Below are 17,255 nucleotides of genomic sequence, written 5' to 3' on the forward strand. Positions count from 1 at the left end.
TTTATTTCCTTCTGTAGATTATATAAAAAGAAATTAAAAAAAAAAAAAAAAATCAGCAGAAATCCACATAAAACCCATGACCAGAGAAGAGAGAGAAAAAAATGGCATTGTACTGCAAACCATGGACATGATACATAGTTATTTGTTATTATGTAGTAGATACATTGAAACTTTCAACAATGCGGTGGTTAATGTGTGGTTTGGTTTTGGCACACACACTTGGCTATTGTAAGGCAGACCTCATGTTTTGGCTTAAAATACCTGCTTTTGGTGGCACTATCCCTGCTGAAAAAGCATCAGTGCCTCTGTATCGTATCGTACTATACCGTATCGTATAATATTGCACCGCATCATATCAATTCAATTCAATTCAATTCAATTCGATTTGATTTAATTCACTTCAATTCAATTCAGTTCAAATCAGTTATAAAGCCTTCCCGATATCACAAATCATAATTTGCCTCAGAGGGCTTCACAGCAAGAAAACCCCAAAAAAAAGAATGTTGGAAACCTTAGGTAGAGCAACTGAGGAGCGATCCCTTTTCCAGGATGGACAAACATTCAATAGATGTGTGTAAAGAACACGTCATCATTATAAATGTACAGTGATCCATGCGAAAAAAAACAAAAAAAAAAAAAATAATAATAATAATTTATTTATGTTTCATGGCACTATCCTCAGTGGAAAAACAGTGATGGGAGGTCTGCGCTGGCAGGCATTTGCATCCCCTCTACCTCCCAGTGTGAGAGTCAGCTCATATACTATGTCACTTTTGAAATGATGATATGATATGTATGAAATTTACAAATGTAATGTATTTGTGGTTTGCAGAAACATACAATGCCAACATTTTCTTCTGGTGACCAGGCTGCCACAGAATGGACTTATTTAAATGATTATAATCTTACCTCAACCATTGATGGGTTAATCTCAGAGACAAATATCTCAGAACTTGGACAAAATAAAATTTATAACATCTGCATAACTATATATCACTAGAGGTAACAGAGCAAAAAATCTTTTTCGGATGAAGTGACCCTTTAAATCTGCAGATATCTCAGTCTTTTCTTAGGATTTAGTAGCTGATAACTTCTCCCTTGTTGGCTGGTTGCATGCTTACTTATACTGCATGCTTACTAATATCCCAAAATTAGTTTCTAACCTTTTTCACATATTTTTATTTATTTGACTCCCAAAATTGATTTTCTTTTTTTAATTATCTGGAATCAAAATATGATGACTGGCTGAATGTAACCCTGCCCCAACAAAAAACACCCAAAAGATTTATAATCAATGAGGATTAGTTCAAGATTTAGGTAAATAACATGCATTTTAGCAAATAGATGTACTTTAGGTGAGTGTTGTTTGTGAGAAAAGCCGGCAGAGTAGATGTGTAGGGTTGACCAGTTGAGAAGATGTGGCTGAGGGCTAGAAGGCTGTGGAATTAGACTGAACGAACACAGTGTCTGCATGGCACCGTGCTGGTCTGCACTGTAGAGAGGCTCCCCTGCCCGGCGGCGTGCCCCGCCCCCCAGAAAACTGTGGGATGTGCTGTTTGGTCATGACGTTACCTTGGGTACATGACAGTCAGCCCCAACCAGGCTCTGTTTGGGTCGACTCGCCTCTCTGAGTGGGTTGCCCCTCTTTTCTGTTGTGGTTTCTGAGGTGAAACAGGAAAAGAAGCTCGGAGCTGGTAACATGTTCCACTGATAGCCGGCCTTTGGTACAATACAGAACAAGCAGAATCCACTGCTAACAGTACTGATGAATAATGTGTTTGTGTTCATGCCTGCCACCTTGATTTTTGTTCTTGTGGTTTTATGAATGGGCAAAGTGGGTGACCGGTTCCCCTATGCTGGGTGATGTTTGATACTGAGTCATTCCATGTGAAATCAGATAGAGGCATTTATTTACATTTTACGTATGTTCAAACCATATGTACATGCTATTTAAAAAAAAAAAAAAAAAAAAGTTCTGTAAAATAGTAAGCCTAAAGCCATTTTTAGGGTTCAAAACCTCCAGACATTTAATTCCTAGAGCCACGAAATTTGGTAGGGGCAAGATAAAATGGTCTATATCATGCACAAGCAGATGTCACATTTTTCATTGGTGGCCCTTGAAAATGGAAAAATCTATCCCAACCCTATCCCTGCTGATGCTGGGCAAGAGGGAGGCTACACCCTAGACAGGTCGCCAGACTATCACCAGGCAAACACATAGAGACAGACAACCATTCACACCCACATTCACACAGCCAATTTAGAGTCACCAACTAACCTAGCGTGCATTTCGTTGGATTGTGGGAGGAAGACTGAGTACCTACCTGGAGAAAACTCCACACAGACGGGCTTCACCACTCCAGGATTCAAACCAGGAACCCTCTTGCTAGAAGGTGACAATGATAACCACTGCACCACTGCGCCACCTAAATACTAAGACCAGCTACTATGAATTTCTGTTTTTTTTTTTTTTAGTTAAAAAAATAATAATTTCCCCACAAAATGGCCATTTGTATATGAATTACTCACCCTGTGTTACCTCACATTCCTGAAGAAAATGTTTGTCTCGTGTGCCTCCATGGTGAACAGAGAAATCCAAAAAACAACAAACATTCTTGATGAATTGATGTACAACAGCAAAACTATATGAAAACATCCATTTACAAACTCTGACACAACTGCAGTGTAATCCAAGCACATCAGCCTAAACAGTATTACACATGTATGAGGAGCAATACTCAGTGGAATGCCCGAGTTCAAACGCACGAGCTTGCCCATGCACGCTACGCTGAAGTGTTTTAAATCGTAATGTTTTAATGATAATGCATGTTTTGGGAAGTACTGAACATACCACTGAATCAGTGAGCATTGGATAATACTGTAGAGTTTTGTGAGAGTTTGTAAACAGATGTTCTGATATAGTTTTGTTGTTGGTAAACACTATGACTTCAATTCATGAAGAATGTTCACTGTTTTGGATTCTCTGTTCACCATGGATGCATGCGAGAAAAACAAAGTTTTCTTCATGAATTCAAGGTAACACACAGTGAGTAAATGATACAAAAAAATGTCATTTATATGGACGAAGTGTTCCTTTAACTCTCTAAAAGCCTCTCTGCTACATGTTGGATGTTCAGTAAAACACAGAGTGGTAGGACTTTGCGCTACAGACTAAGCACACTCCAGAACAAAGAATTACCACCTGTGTGTGTGTGTGTGTGTGTGTGTGTGTGTGTGTGTGTGTGTGTGTGTGTGTGTGTGTGTGTGTTTTGACCAGTAATGCAATGATTTGGTCAGTTCACACCGATACAGTTTAGTGACAAATCAGCTACAGATTCAGTTTACTAAAGACAAGTGACAGAGAGAGACTGTTGCACTGCAGATGTGTTCACCAAAACTTCACAGTGTGCAGTTAGTCATGATGCAGAGGTCTGCTTGTTCTGCCACTTTAAAAACACTGTATTATCAACATACTGTGTGTGCTCTAAACTAAAACGGCATAAAAATATAAATTTAACACCCCATGTTTAAAGTGGCATCATGGTGCTATAAAAGAGTAGGTGTAGTGCCATCGCTCCATTCTTTGAGCATGCTAACAGCAAACACGTTTGTGCAAAGACATGATTGTCTTATTAATAATTAAACCAACCACAGGTTTCTTATTATGGTTTTGAGAAGTCATTATAGTGCATACAATACGTTGTTATCACTTAACAGGTAAATTTGCCGCTGAGATAATCTCCCACAAACCTGATGTTCTCCTGGGTGAAGCAGTGGGGGAGGAACCCTTGGAGGCATGCTCCCCCTCCAGCCTGTCGTTCCCTCTCTGTTGCAGTATCAGTAGCGGTGGGCTGGAGCTGCAGTTGGCTGTCATGTCTTTCTCTGCATGCTCCCTCTACTAGACAGCTCACTCGGGGGACTGCGAGAAAAGAAAGAAAGTTTGATGAAAAGTGAGTCTCTCACAAAGGGAGTGGAGCGCAGAGTTCTTAACCTCCTATCTCTCTGACTCTTTATCAGCTTTCCCGCCGAGTGAATGTGCAAAATCCCAGCTTTCAATTGCTTAAGCCGCTTGAGGAGAATAGTCCTGATATAACCCAGGCCCACCTTCTTTCACCCAGACAACAAACCTCCCTCCCTCCTTCACTCCCACTCTGCCCACGCACATATGCTCCGACATGCTCTGCATACATTCTGCATAAAACCTGAATGTAAAAACAGTCAGATTAACTGGAGATTTAGTGCTCTCTATTGTGAGAGATAAAAAAAATAGTGAGAGTAACTGATGCTGTGCTAAGTGAAACAGCTCCAAGTAGAAAGTGCAAGGGCCGGTCAGCCCAGCATTCATGGGAGCAACATTTCTCAACAAAAGTCATTTCATATGAATTGCCACAAGTGGAGTCGCTTACAGAGGTATGTAGAGTTTTGCTTTGACAACTACATGCAATTTTGTGCTGTTGACCAAATGCAAACCAGCTTGACAGTTTTATAAAACCCTGTTATACCATCATAAACTGTCACAGCATAGGTAGCACTGATAAAATGATTTGTTGTTTGGTCTGGGGGATTAATTACCGCTAAGCCTTATATATGTACCAGCTACTGACAAGCCATCAGATATGCTAAATACCTATAAATCAAAAGGAAAAGTATGCATACATCACATCAAGTCCTGGTGAGGTCAACTAGTTTTCCAAAGTTTCCCTGCAGTGTTGCTCGCTCGACTGTGTGGTTGGGCTGGTCTGGTAATCCTCGTGTTAAAGGAAAACCTCCCTCACAAAATAATCATTTGAATATCAATTATTCACCCATGTTACAGTGAAAATAATTTCCTCACATGCTTCTAAAGTAAACAAAGAATCCAAAAACTTCAAAAAGAAAAATATTGGACTAAAAGGGGACTGTGCTTAGCACCAACAAAATGATATTAAAACATGCGTTTACCATCTCTTATACAACTAGTGCAGCATAATCCAAATCTCATTTATCCAGTTGTATACTCACTACTTCCCAAGCATGTGCATTTGTGCTAAAACCTTAATATTTAAAACACTAAGCACAGACCTCGAGGTCTTTCCAGCTGATTTAGGTTAACAAATAGACACAGACAGAAACTGAACCAAAATACTTCAGGGATGGGGGTTAACCTTCATCGTCCATCAAGCTCTCAACAAAACGTTGCTCTTTGCATTCATCTGCAGTACTCCACTTCCGCTCCTGGGCCACACCAGTAGTGTGAGCAGCATGGAACCTCTTGCATTTTATTCTGGCACCAATGTTAACAAGTTAGAGGACCATACAGTCTGCGTGAGCAGCGAAGCTCCGCTGTGCCTGATGGAGATTCAGAGCCTGAGCTATTTTTTCCGATGATCCTAGCAAAAACAGTGAAAAAGATCTGTTGTCATTCTGACATCATACCCGCAACATTACGCCTTTCACTACTGTTTCAGTGTCTGTATCTGAAGAAAATGTGAGAGACAAGAAACAAAAATATAATTTTTTTTTTCAACTTAACACGCACTGTTTTCATGTAAAATCAGAACCCTCTAGCATTTCTGGAGACAGGATCCCTTCATTTGTTCACACAAGTCTTTAACCGTGGCTATTATATGAGGCAAACACTACGTAAAAAGACAGGGCTGGCAGGCAGAGCAATGTTGTCTGTGTGAACACCACAGGAAGGGGCAGGCAGTGTGGTCCAGACATCAAACATACATATCCATCTCCCCCTGTGTCTGACCTCAGGCCAGCTTATATTACATAAGGCCTGCCCCTGAAAGCTTAGAAACCATCAAAATTGACAAAGAACATGTGACCAGGACAAACCATTGCTTCACAAAATATGTTTGCAAAAAGCTACAAGACAGAAGTCCCAAATGGTACAAATAGTTGGTCTCCAACAAACTGCGTTAAATGTCTGTCAAAAAAACGGGAAAGATGTTTAAAAAAATAGGTCGTTTCCGACTAAATAGCATGTAGTGGATAGCTTACCATTTTCAGTAGCTAGCTTCCCAGGCAAATTTGTGAATCCTGGTGTAGTGAAGGAATGACCCACCCTACTCTCTTTATGATTGGCTGGTACTTGTTTCCTTCTTTGGTTGAATTGGCTAGGTTTTGGCAAGAGGAGTGGGATTTGTTGGGGTTAGGGTAAGTAAGCATGTCTGGATAAGCCAATCAGAGGCAGAGTAAGGCAGAGTGAAATGCATCATTTCTTTGCTATCCTAGGAAATGCAAATTTGAGCCCCCTAATGAGTCACTATGACTGTGTTCAGAATCACATACTAACATAATGTCCACTGCATAGTAAATGATTGGTCAAGTATGCCATTATGAACAGACTGTTCACACTGAAGTCTGCCCAAGCAAGAGAGTCATGTGACTGCATCACATAACTTGAGCCAATGACTGACAGTCCTGACCTGGCCAGTGACTCACATTTCCAAAAAATGCTGCAGCAAATTTCCAATCAGGCGTTATTTGGATCCACTGACCACATACTTGGAATCTAAATAGTTACAGAGAGATGCAAATGCATTTTTGGGCAGCAGAGTATGTCAATTAGGCTCATGTCTCATACTCTTACACAAAACACTATGCATGTGAAAGCACCACATACAAAAATCTACATCATACTTAGCATGAATGTTGTATGTTAGCATGTGATTTTGAACACAGCCTTTGTCAAGTTTTCAGAGGTACCTATTTTGCAAGAACATACAGTTTCCTGTGCATGTTATAAAAAAAGATTTTTTTTTTTCTTCTGGTGGAAAATGATCTCAGAAATTTTGGTTGTGGAACAGTCAGTACAGTTAAGCTAGACAGAGAATCCAGAGCACACAGGAAGTGAGCGTAAGACTAAATACCAATTACTAGTTCCAACCATGAGGCTGCCCACTCTGCCCAGGTTGTGTATATGTGTCAGAGTGTGTAATTCAGGCAGCCGAAGCAGAGGCCTAGCCTGGCCGGGCCCGGCCTGGCCTGGGTGCTGCCCCCTCTCCAGCCTAGCGCTGTACCAGGCCTCACCACCCTCCTCTGCTCCTCTCGTTCAGGATCTGAGCTCATGCCGAAAGCCCTCTCCACCAGAATTGTAGGAGGAATCTGGTGGTTTTTCACACTCATCATCATCTCCTCCTACACGGCGAACCTGGCCGCCTTTCTCACTGTGGAGAGGATGGAGTCGCCCATTGACTCTGCTGACGATCTAGCCAAGCAGACGAAGATAGAGTATGGGGTGGTAGAGGACGGCGCCACCATGACCTTCTTCAAGGTTAGTTACAACTTAAAACCAACTACAGTCTCTTCTATTGTTGTGTTTTGTTCACTGCTCTGTACCAAACCTCAATTTAAAGTTACTCACATTCACCTGAGTAATTTTGTCAGCAACATGTTCTCCAAACTTTAAGGTCCAGTTTGTAGGATTTAGGAGGATATACTGGCAGAAATTGTGGAGCGGTTTGACACATGAAACAAATATTTTTCTTTTACTCAGTCAAACCCCATAAAGGAACCATAAAACCCATAAAACATGTCCCTTAACACCGGAATTAAATTGATTTTACCTGGTTTCTGTACAACAAAAGAATTATACTCAATTTTCACAAATACAACTGTAATCCGTTTCAATGAAGTATATATTAGAAATGTTCTGTTCCGTTCAGTCAGTTCAATCCAGTTCAAACAAACTCCACTCTGGGATTTCCAAATAACATAGCACAGTTCAATTCAGTTCAGTCCACACAGTTCGCTAAACAAAAGAAAACTCCACCCCAGGTTTTCAAGGATGTAAAGAAAATCCACTGCTCTGGCTCTGTTCAGTTTCAAAACAACAAATCAGCCTGGCCTGAAGGTTCCAAATAAGGAATAATGAAACAGAAAGAAACCACCGGCTTTTGCCAACTCACGGGACTGTGGGTGAATGCCGTAATGCTCCGGCGTTGTTTTGGGGCGTGGAGGCTCCGTAGGATCCCTTGATATCCGTGGCGGGGAATCTGAGGTGAGGCCAGTGGCCGTATGGATGATATTCCACAGGGAAGCGCACCTATTTCGTGGACTTTGAGCGGTGTAAAATACCGTGGTAGGCCGAATATGCAGAGGACTTCAGGCTCATTTCTCACTTGCCGGCGTCTCTCGCCATACTGCCAGGAAAGGCATAATGTAGGGGCCGGTCTACCTGGACTCAGCTGATCGAGCCATCCCACTGGCCGATAGCACCGGTGGGTGTGTCTGGAGGTGAGCAAGCCATCAGCTGATAACCACTGTCTTATAAAAAAATATATTTATAAAATATACAGGATCGCCACAACTGAATGTAAGTATGTTTCTTTAGTGTGAAACTAAGAATTGTTGTGTTTCCGTTACCTTTGAATGAGCCATTTATATCTACATGGGGAACAGGTCCTTATCCGTGGAGATTGCCATGTTGCACAACCATGTCTCTATAGTAGCCCAGAACGGACAAACCAAAGACTTGCTTCAGATAGGTTGAAAAAGCACTGATTTATTTCATGAAACTGCTGCATTCAGTGTTTATACTGGTTTTAATCACCTGGTCTGTTTGTTTTAGAGAAGAAGAGACCTCTGGGGATAATTCAATTTATGGTAAAAACCTCCTGAAAGTCTGGATCAGAAATAAGTTTAGCACACATTAAGTTATCAGAGAAAATAGGCAAGCACACATTAGCAGGTGCTTGTCTAGCGGTCTGGTCTGGAACATGCCAAACAGCGTTATTTTAATCACCTGGTCCATTTGTTTCGAGGAAAATACCTCTGCTGATAACTCGGCTCACGGTAAAAACTCCTGAAAAATAAACACAGAAGGTTAATCAGAAAAAGTTTCAGCTGGTTGCAATCTGCGATCCCAACAACCTTAAATTTTACACACTGGACCTTTAACAGGTAATTTGTCAGTACTTAGAAAATCCATATGGCTGGTGCAAAAATTACCTGTCCCCTATATGGTTAAGGTTTAAGTGGGTTTATGCCGTTATGCTCATTTCACTTGTCGTGGCAGATTTAGTTTACATGACCACAAAAGGAGTGAGGACATTCTCTTTCTCAAATGTGACATAGTTCTTTTTAGAACCACATAATGTAGTTTTTACAAGAGTTAGCCTTAAATAAAAGGCAAGGTGGCTGTCATAGGTCATGGTAACTGCTATGACTCATGCAGCACCTATATTAATTTCAGTAGGTAATAGTAAACTCATCATCAATGGTCTCATTTTAAGCCACAGGCAGCATTGTTTTATGGGTGGAAATATTTTCCAGTAATTCAGTTGGTTCACCACTTTCTTCCAGAGTGAAATATCTATGACCCTGATGAAGGCCATGGAGACTTACCTTTTCAGAGTGAAATGTCTGGACAAATGTTAGAAGGATTACCATAGCATTTTCTGTAGATATTCATTTAGTACAAAAGTTCAGAGACAGGCAAGATATTTTAACTTGTAATAACAAAGGTAATTTCTTGACATTACATCCAGTACAATCATCACATCAAAAAAAACAGTTCTCCTATGCTGGAATAATACTGACACACTAAACTCCACTGTGTGCGTCAATGAGTTTGTGGTAATTTGATTACACACAGCTTTTCTTTGGAATATGTTCCCTGTGAGCACAATATGCAATAAAGGTGTTCAATATAGATTTTGACACAGGGCCACTTGACAAGACAGAGTCTCAAAATCATGTAATAAGGTAGAACCTCATTGAGTTGCTGTTATACTTCATTGGTGCAAATTTGTACTGTAATTTGAACTGGAAGCCAGTTAGAGTTCCAGCTTTGCCTCTGAGGAAATTTTGTAGTTTTATTAGCCTAATAAGTGAGTGTATACTTTGACTAGTTTCACATGATGAAAGATGTATGCATCTGTTATCTGTATCCACTTATTCTGGTCAGGGTCATGAGAAGTACGCACCCAGGTCTTGATCAGTCATCAATCTATTACTAGACTGACACAGATAGACTAAGGCCCTGTCTACACATATATACACATAGATATTTTTTTGAAAAAACAAAAAAACAAAAAACCTTTTCTCAATGTTTTAGCCCATTGTTCACATGCAAAGGGAGTTTTAGGTCATTAAAACTAAGAATATATGGAAAACGGCTTCTAAAGTGCAAAAACCACAGAATTTTCATGCCCCTCAGTGTCCCATTGTGACCCACAGGGCCCCCTTTAATGTCTCTATAGAGTGTGCCAGTAAACCCGGAACTCCGTTAGTGCTTTTAGCACTTCAGTACTTCAGTATGTTTTTTGAATGGGATTTTGGTAAAATGCCTCAAAAAAGGTCTGTGGTTAACAAAAGCTTCAGCGAGTTTCAGGTTTTCTTCTATGACATAAAACACGTCAGGAAATACCCTACTTGTGAATTTTGAAGCTTTTACGTGTCGTAAAAAAGCGGTTGCTAACAAGATGCTCAATACGACTACAAACCCTGTCTGGGACATTAAACGTCATCACCTCCGAACAGGCGGGAGTGCTGGCAGTCTGCCATTACAGCTTCTTATTTAGCTTAAACAGTCCGATTTCCCCATTATACAATGTTTTTAAAATAAAGCGGCCGAAATCAGTTGAAAGCTTAGTGACGTCAAGAGTCATGCGACCGTGGAGTAGTCATGTAGTCCGTTAAAGCCTAACGTTAGCTTTTTACTCCTGGCGATCATTTAAGCTTCAAATGCAGTATGAAAGGTGTTCACATGTCAATATTATCTCGCTGAACAAAACCTGTAAGTATCATAAACCTGTGTTAGCCACAGAGCTTATTTTCTGACATAATCCAAAACGCAATGCAAAAATCACACTCACTTTCTCTTCCGGGAACCAGCGCGATGCTAAACTTCCGGGTTTTGACGTCAGCCCTGGCACACTCTATAGGTCCTTTTCCACTGCACAAAAAAACCCCATTAAAACTTGCTAACATCTGGCTTATTAATGTAATGGGAAGGGTTACAATCAGCATTTACACCCAGGTCAAATGACTCTGCAGTGGTCATGGGTATTTATTGGGTCCAGCTTCAATCAGCATTGATGGAAATACAACACCCAGTTAAACATGCTAACTTTAGCCCCTTTGATGCGCCACCCAAAAATACCGTCTATCTCCACCCAGTCAGCGTGCAAACGTCAATCCAATTAGTCCGATTTGTCTGCACCAATATCAACAGAGAGACTGAATAAGTGAGAGATATATATACAGTACAGGCCAAAAGTTTGGACACACCTTCTCATTCAATGCGTTTTCTTTATTTTCATGACTATTTACATTGTAGATTCTCACTGAAGGCATCAAAACTATGAATGAACACATGTGGAGTTATGTACTTAACAAAAAAAGGTGAAATAACTGAAAACATGTTTTAGATTCTAGTTTCTTCAAAATAGCCACCCTTTGCTCTGATTACTGCTTTGCACACTCTTGGCATTCTCTCCATGAGCTTCAAGAGGTAGTCACCTGAAATGGTTTCCACTTCACAGGTGTGCCTTATCAGGGTTAATTAGTGGAATTTCTTGCTTTATCAATGGGGTTGGGACCATCAGTTGTGTTGTGCAGAAGTCAGGTTAATACACAGCCGACAGCCCTATTGGACAACTGTTAAAATTCATATTATGGCAAGAACCAATCAGCTAACTAAAGAAAAACGAGTGGCCATCATTACTTTAAGAAATGAAGGTCAGTCAGTCCGGAAAATTGCAAAAACTTTAAATGTGTCCCCAAGTGGAGTCGCAAAAACCATCAAGCGCTACAACCAAACTGGCACACATGAGGACCGACCCAGGAAAGGAAGACCAAGAGTCACCTCAGCTTCTGAGGATAAGTTCATCCGAGTCACCAGCCTCAGAAATCGCAAGTTAACGGCAGTTCAGATCAGAGACCAGATGAATGCCACACAGAGTTCTAGCAGCAGACCCATCTCTAGAACAACTGTTAAGAGGAGACTGCGCGAATCAGGCCTTCATGGTCAAATAGCTGCTAGGAAACCACTGCTAAGGAGAGGCAACAAGCAGAAGAGATTTGTTTGGGCCAAGAAACACAAGGAATGGACATTAGACCAGTGGAAATCTGTGCTTTGGTCTGATGAGTCCAAATTTGAGATCTTTGGTTCCAACCGCCGTGTCTTTGTGAGACGCAGAAAAGGTGAACGGATGGATTCCACATGCCCGGTTCCCACTGTGAAGCATGGAGGAGGAGGTGTGATGGTGTGGGGGTGTTTGCTGGTGACACTGTTGGGGATTTATTCAAAATTGAAGGCACACTGAACCAGCATGGCTACCACAGCATCCTGCAGCGACATGCCATCCCATCCGGTTTGCGTTTAGTTGGACGATCATTTATTTTTCAACAGGACAATGACCCCAAACACACCTCCAGGCTGTGTAAGGGCTATTTGACCAAGAAGGAGAGTGATGGAGTGCTGCGGCAGATGACCTGGCCTCCACAGTCACCGGACCTGAACCCAATGGAGATGGTTTGGGGTGAGCTGGACCGCAGAGTGAAGGCAAAGGGGCCAACAAGTGCTAAACACCTCTGGAAACTCCTTCAAGACTGTTGGAAAACCATTTCAGGTGACTAGCTCTTGAAGCTCATGGAGAGAATGCCAAGAGTGTGCAAAGCAGTAATCAGAGCAAAGGGTGGCTATTTTGAAGAAACTAGAATATAAAACATGTTTTCAGTTATTTCACCTTTTTTTGTTAAGTACATAACTCCACATGTGTTCATTCATAGTTTTGATGCCTTCAGTGAGAATCTACAATGTAAATAGTCATGAAAATAAAGAAAACGCATTGAATGAGAAGGTGTGTCCAAACTTTTGGCCTGTACTGTATATTAGAAAAACTAACCAGTGTTAAGTTTTCGCAGGCCTTCATGCTGCATTCTTCTGTGAGTATAAAAAATCACAGAAGAAACAACTCACCAGTTTTTTGGCTGTACGTAGCACAAAAAACAACAAAAAACAAAAGAAAACACAAGCACACAGAGACTTACTTGTTTGCTGCGGAGCTGTGTATACAGCCCTGATCTACTAGCAATGGGAAAGGAGTCTATTTCCTATTTTTAGTGAGATTTCCTGTATTTAAAAAACCCACGTACATGTGATAATTTTGGTGAAAAAAGGGTATATGAGACTTACAGGTGAAACACATTGAAACATGTGGTTAATGTTTTGAAAGTCACAGTTAGGTTTAGGCAACAAAACTACTTGGTTAGGTTAAGAGAAAAAAAATCATGTTTTGGGTTAAACTAAATATGTCTATTACATAACATAATGTAAATACAACAGTGTGTGACAACCATACGTAAATTGTGTAACATTGCATTAAAACAACATAGACTTTTGGTTTCACACGGGACATGAACTGCATTTAGTTTGGACTGCAAACTTCATACAGAGTGATCGTGTTCAAACCCAGGTCCATCTTGCCATGAGGCAATAGTGCTAACCACTGAGCCATCGTGGCACCATGAACAAATACCACTCTACCTTTTTACCAGTGAAATAGCAGTGACAGTCCTGCCCTGACTGAGGCTCTGCTGGGTAATCCCCTCAGTTTAGGATCATATAGAATACCTGCTGCACATTCAGGATGCTGTGTTAAATCCAGCCTCATTTGAAAACTTGCCTGCATTAGATCCCTTTGCTCCAAGTTTGATTTCTCATGGAACTGTTTGTATTTTTTCTTCTCATGCAATCCGTCGATGGCACTGAGACAGCTTTAAGATCTCATTTTTTTTCACACCTCCTTTTCATCCATCTGTGCAATGCGCACGCATGCATTCGCAGGTACTGTTCACACACAGGGACACGGCTGTGATTAATATGTTTGTGTGTGTTTGGTCTTCACACTGAAACATACTCACACCAATTCATTAGAAAACTGCTGTGCGGTGATAGTTGCACAGTCTCTTTATCATTTCACCACACAAATTAATGAAAACAACAGTTGGTGTAAGAAGCAGCATATGTGCTTGTTCATCATCCTACCTATGCTGAGGTCCCTCTGCAGCCATAATTTACAGCCTCAGGTCAGACACTGTTAGTTCAAATCATTTGTGCATCATGAGCTGTGTTGATTACAATTTTTTTAATCACTTGTATCCACAAATTTCAAATTTCAATTTTTGAAAAAATATCTTTAATATTTCAAAATGGCAAATATATGATCCAAATGTTGTCATACCTTCAATAAGATGACTATGGTACTGAATGACTATGCTACTGAATAAGGTGTCCAAAAAGAAAAGGCTGTAAAAAAAAACTCAAACATAGCAAAAAGAAAAAGCGTTTTTTTCAACACAGAATGTCACAAGTTCACAAGTTTAATTGTGATGCAAAAAGAGAAAATAAAATCAAAATATTTTTTGGCAGACTGGTTACTACTCCCTATCTTTCCTTTTGAGTATCTTGAAAAGTGCTATATAAATCCAGTGTATTATTATTATTATTATTATCTCAGGTGGCCTATATTCATCCCAACATATTGTCATACAGTTTGCATGATATCCTATAAAAAAATGCATGCACAAGAGTTCATATCATATCCTACAAGTTTGCACCCCATAAATGACATTAGGTCCTTAACATACAATTACGTAATTAACGTTACGGAGGCAATAAAAGTTACGATGGTTAGGTTTTTGAAAAGAGACATGGTGAGGACGTGCCTTAAAATGAGTCAGAGGTCACTTTAAGTTCACATGGATCCGAATTTGCAACTCCCAGGGAAAGTCTGTTTTTTTGTGACCCATCCACCACCCCAAACTGCCCCCTTACAAGCCCTCGTAACTGCTTCCTTGTTTACTGCTATCAGCGAATTGATCACATGATCACAGCCTTTCAAAATACGTGGGTTATGCACGGATTTGGGTGCATTGCTTTTTGTAGCTGTGTACATACATCTACTGATACCTCTGGACACATCATCAGTGATGTTCCTGGAATCTTAGGGCGTTTCGGGTCTCTCAACATCATACGCCCTCCTCCAGGTGACCCAGCCGGGGCTGATCAGACCCCAGCTTGTGTCCAGATAGCTAGCTAGCTACTATGACTCCATGGCTCTCCTCTTTTGAGCCACAGCCATCTTGAGGCTCTCTCTGCCACATCAGTGGTACTGCGGATGGCTCTCCTCTTTCTCTCTCCCTCAATGCCTAAAATACTGAAGGCTCTGGCCAAGGAACGGGCCGCAAATCCTCTGCATCCAACCTCCACAGGGAGACACCTCGCTCTCCACCCAGCCTGCTGACAGTCGCTGACCAGTCCTGCATACTTGGAGAGCTTCCTCTCACAGGCTTCTTCCAAGCGATCTTCCCACGGGACTGTCAGCTCCAGCAACACTGCTTGCTTGGTGGACTCAGACACAAGAACAATGTCTGGTCGCAGAGTGGTGACTGCTATATGGTTGGGGAACTGCAGCTGATGTTCAAGGTCCACCAGCAACTGCCAGTCTCTTGCAGACGTCAGGATGCCTGCAGATGATGTTCTTCTGTCAGGACACCATCACCTGACAAAGGTGATGGTTTTCTTGTAGGGTCGGAACTGCTTTGCCCACGCCATTCCTGCACTGATGGCTTTAGCAATGGTCTTAAGGACTTGGTCATGCCTCCACCTGTACCGTCTATCTCCAAGTGCCCTTGTACAGCAGCTGAGGATGTATTCCAGGGTTTCTCGCTTGGAACACAGTGGGCATGCTGGTGTCTCTGCTATGCCCCATGTGTGCAGATTTGACGGGCTTGGAAGCACATCATACACTGCCTGGATGAGAAATTTGATGCGGTGAGGCTCGGCTTTCCAAAGCTCAGCCCAGGTCACTTTCCTCTCAACCGCATTCTCCCATCTCGTCCAAGCTCCCTGTTGCTTCATTCCCACTGCCTTGCAGGTTCTTGTCTCCTCCGCTGCTGCTCTCACCTCCTCCTGAACAAGACGGCGCCTTTCCTTCCCCCTGGTGTTCATTTGGGGAGTTGGAAAGGATCCTAGCCCAGCTCGGCCTCGTATGACCACTCCCACCAGGCTCCTGTGATGCAGCCTTGCCTCTGCCTCTTGAACCGCTTACTCTGCCCTCCATTTCCTGCCAGTCCTCACTTGGATCCCTGCTTTAGCCACCTTCGGATCACTTGAGTCCCTGTACTGAACCACTTCTCTGGCTCTAGTTACCTTGAATTCCTCCTCCAAGGATTTGAAAGGCAGTTGCAGTTTGTTGGTGTTACCGTAGAGCGTGGTGCTGCTCAGGCTCCTTGGTAATCCAAGCCATCTTTGGAGGTGGTTGCTGACCCTCCTCTCCAAGGTCTCAACTGTTGAGATGGGGACCGCGTAGACAAGGAGGGGCCACAGGATCCTGGGAAGAATGCCATGTTGGTAGACCCAGGTTTTAAACTTCCCAGGTAGGCCTGACTTGTCCACGGATTTCAGCCAGCCATCCAACTCAGTGCAGGTCGACTGGATTGATGTTGTGTCTCTCAGAGAGCAGTCAAAAACCTTGCCCAAGCTCTTGACTGGCTTCTCTGTGATAGGTGGGATGGCTGTGCTTGTGATGTTAAACCGAAACTTGTTCTCCACCTTCCCTTTCCTCAGCACCATTGATCTTGATTTGGCGGGTTTGAAACGCATCCGGGCCCACTCCACCAGCTTTTCAAGTCCTTTCAGAATCCACCGGCAGCCTGGGACTGATTCTGTTGTGACTGTGAGGTCATCCATGAATGCCCTGATGGGTGGCTGCCGTTGTCCGGAATTCGTTTGGGGCCCTCTGCACTCTGGCTCAGCAGACTTAGTGAGCATATTCATGGCTAGGGAGAACAATGTCACAGAGATAGTGCACCCTGTGATGATACCGATCTCCACCTTGTGCCAACTGGATGTTATTGCTCCTGCATAGACCCTCATCCTGAAATTGCAGTAATAATCAGCAATGAGGTCTCTACACCTGCTGGGGACATGATGTTTTGTCAAAGTGAGCTGAACTAGCTTGTGTGGAATGGAACCGAATGCATTTGCCAGGTCAAGCCACAGCACTGACAGGTTGCCCTTGTTCTCTCTGGCCTCACACCGGTATGCTCCAGACATCCTGACATTCCTGAAATGCTGCCTTTCTGGACAGATGTATCGATGTAGGTGTTCTTTGCCAGGTAGGTACACAGCCGCTTGGAATCCCTTTGGGATCCATACCCCTTCGGCCACTCTCCATTGTTCAGGGATCCTCCCCCTTCTCCAGAAGACTCACAGGATCTTCCACAGATGCAGCAGGAGTTTGGGACAGTACTTA

The 17,255-nt window shown here is 42.2% G+C and overlaps 1 protein-coding gene across 4 annotated transcripts in view; it reads left to right on the forward strand.

The window, feature by feature from the left end:
* The window catches only part of grik2 (glutamate receptor, ionotropic, kainate 2), a 450,636-nt gene that overhangs the window by 346,649 nt on the left and 86,732 nt on the right, over positions 1-17,255 (forward strand). For all 4 annotated transcript variants that reach the window (XM_049583125.1, XM_049583128.1, XM_049583127.1 and 1 more), the window contains one exon: positions 7,047-7,264. In XM_049583125.1, coding sequence (XP_049439082.1) covers positions 7,047-7,264 — 218 coding nt within the window. The remainder of the gene's footprint in view (positions 1-7,046; positions 7,265-17,255) is intronic.

Source organism: Epinephelus fuscoguttatus, linkage group LG8 (genome assembly GCF_011397635.1).
Source record: "Epinephelus fuscoguttatus linkage group LG8, E.fuscoguttatus.final_Chr_v1".
Taxonomy (NCBI): domain Eukaryota; kingdom Metazoa; phylum Chordata; class Actinopteri; order Perciformes; family Serranidae; genus Epinephelus; species Epinephelus fuscoguttatus.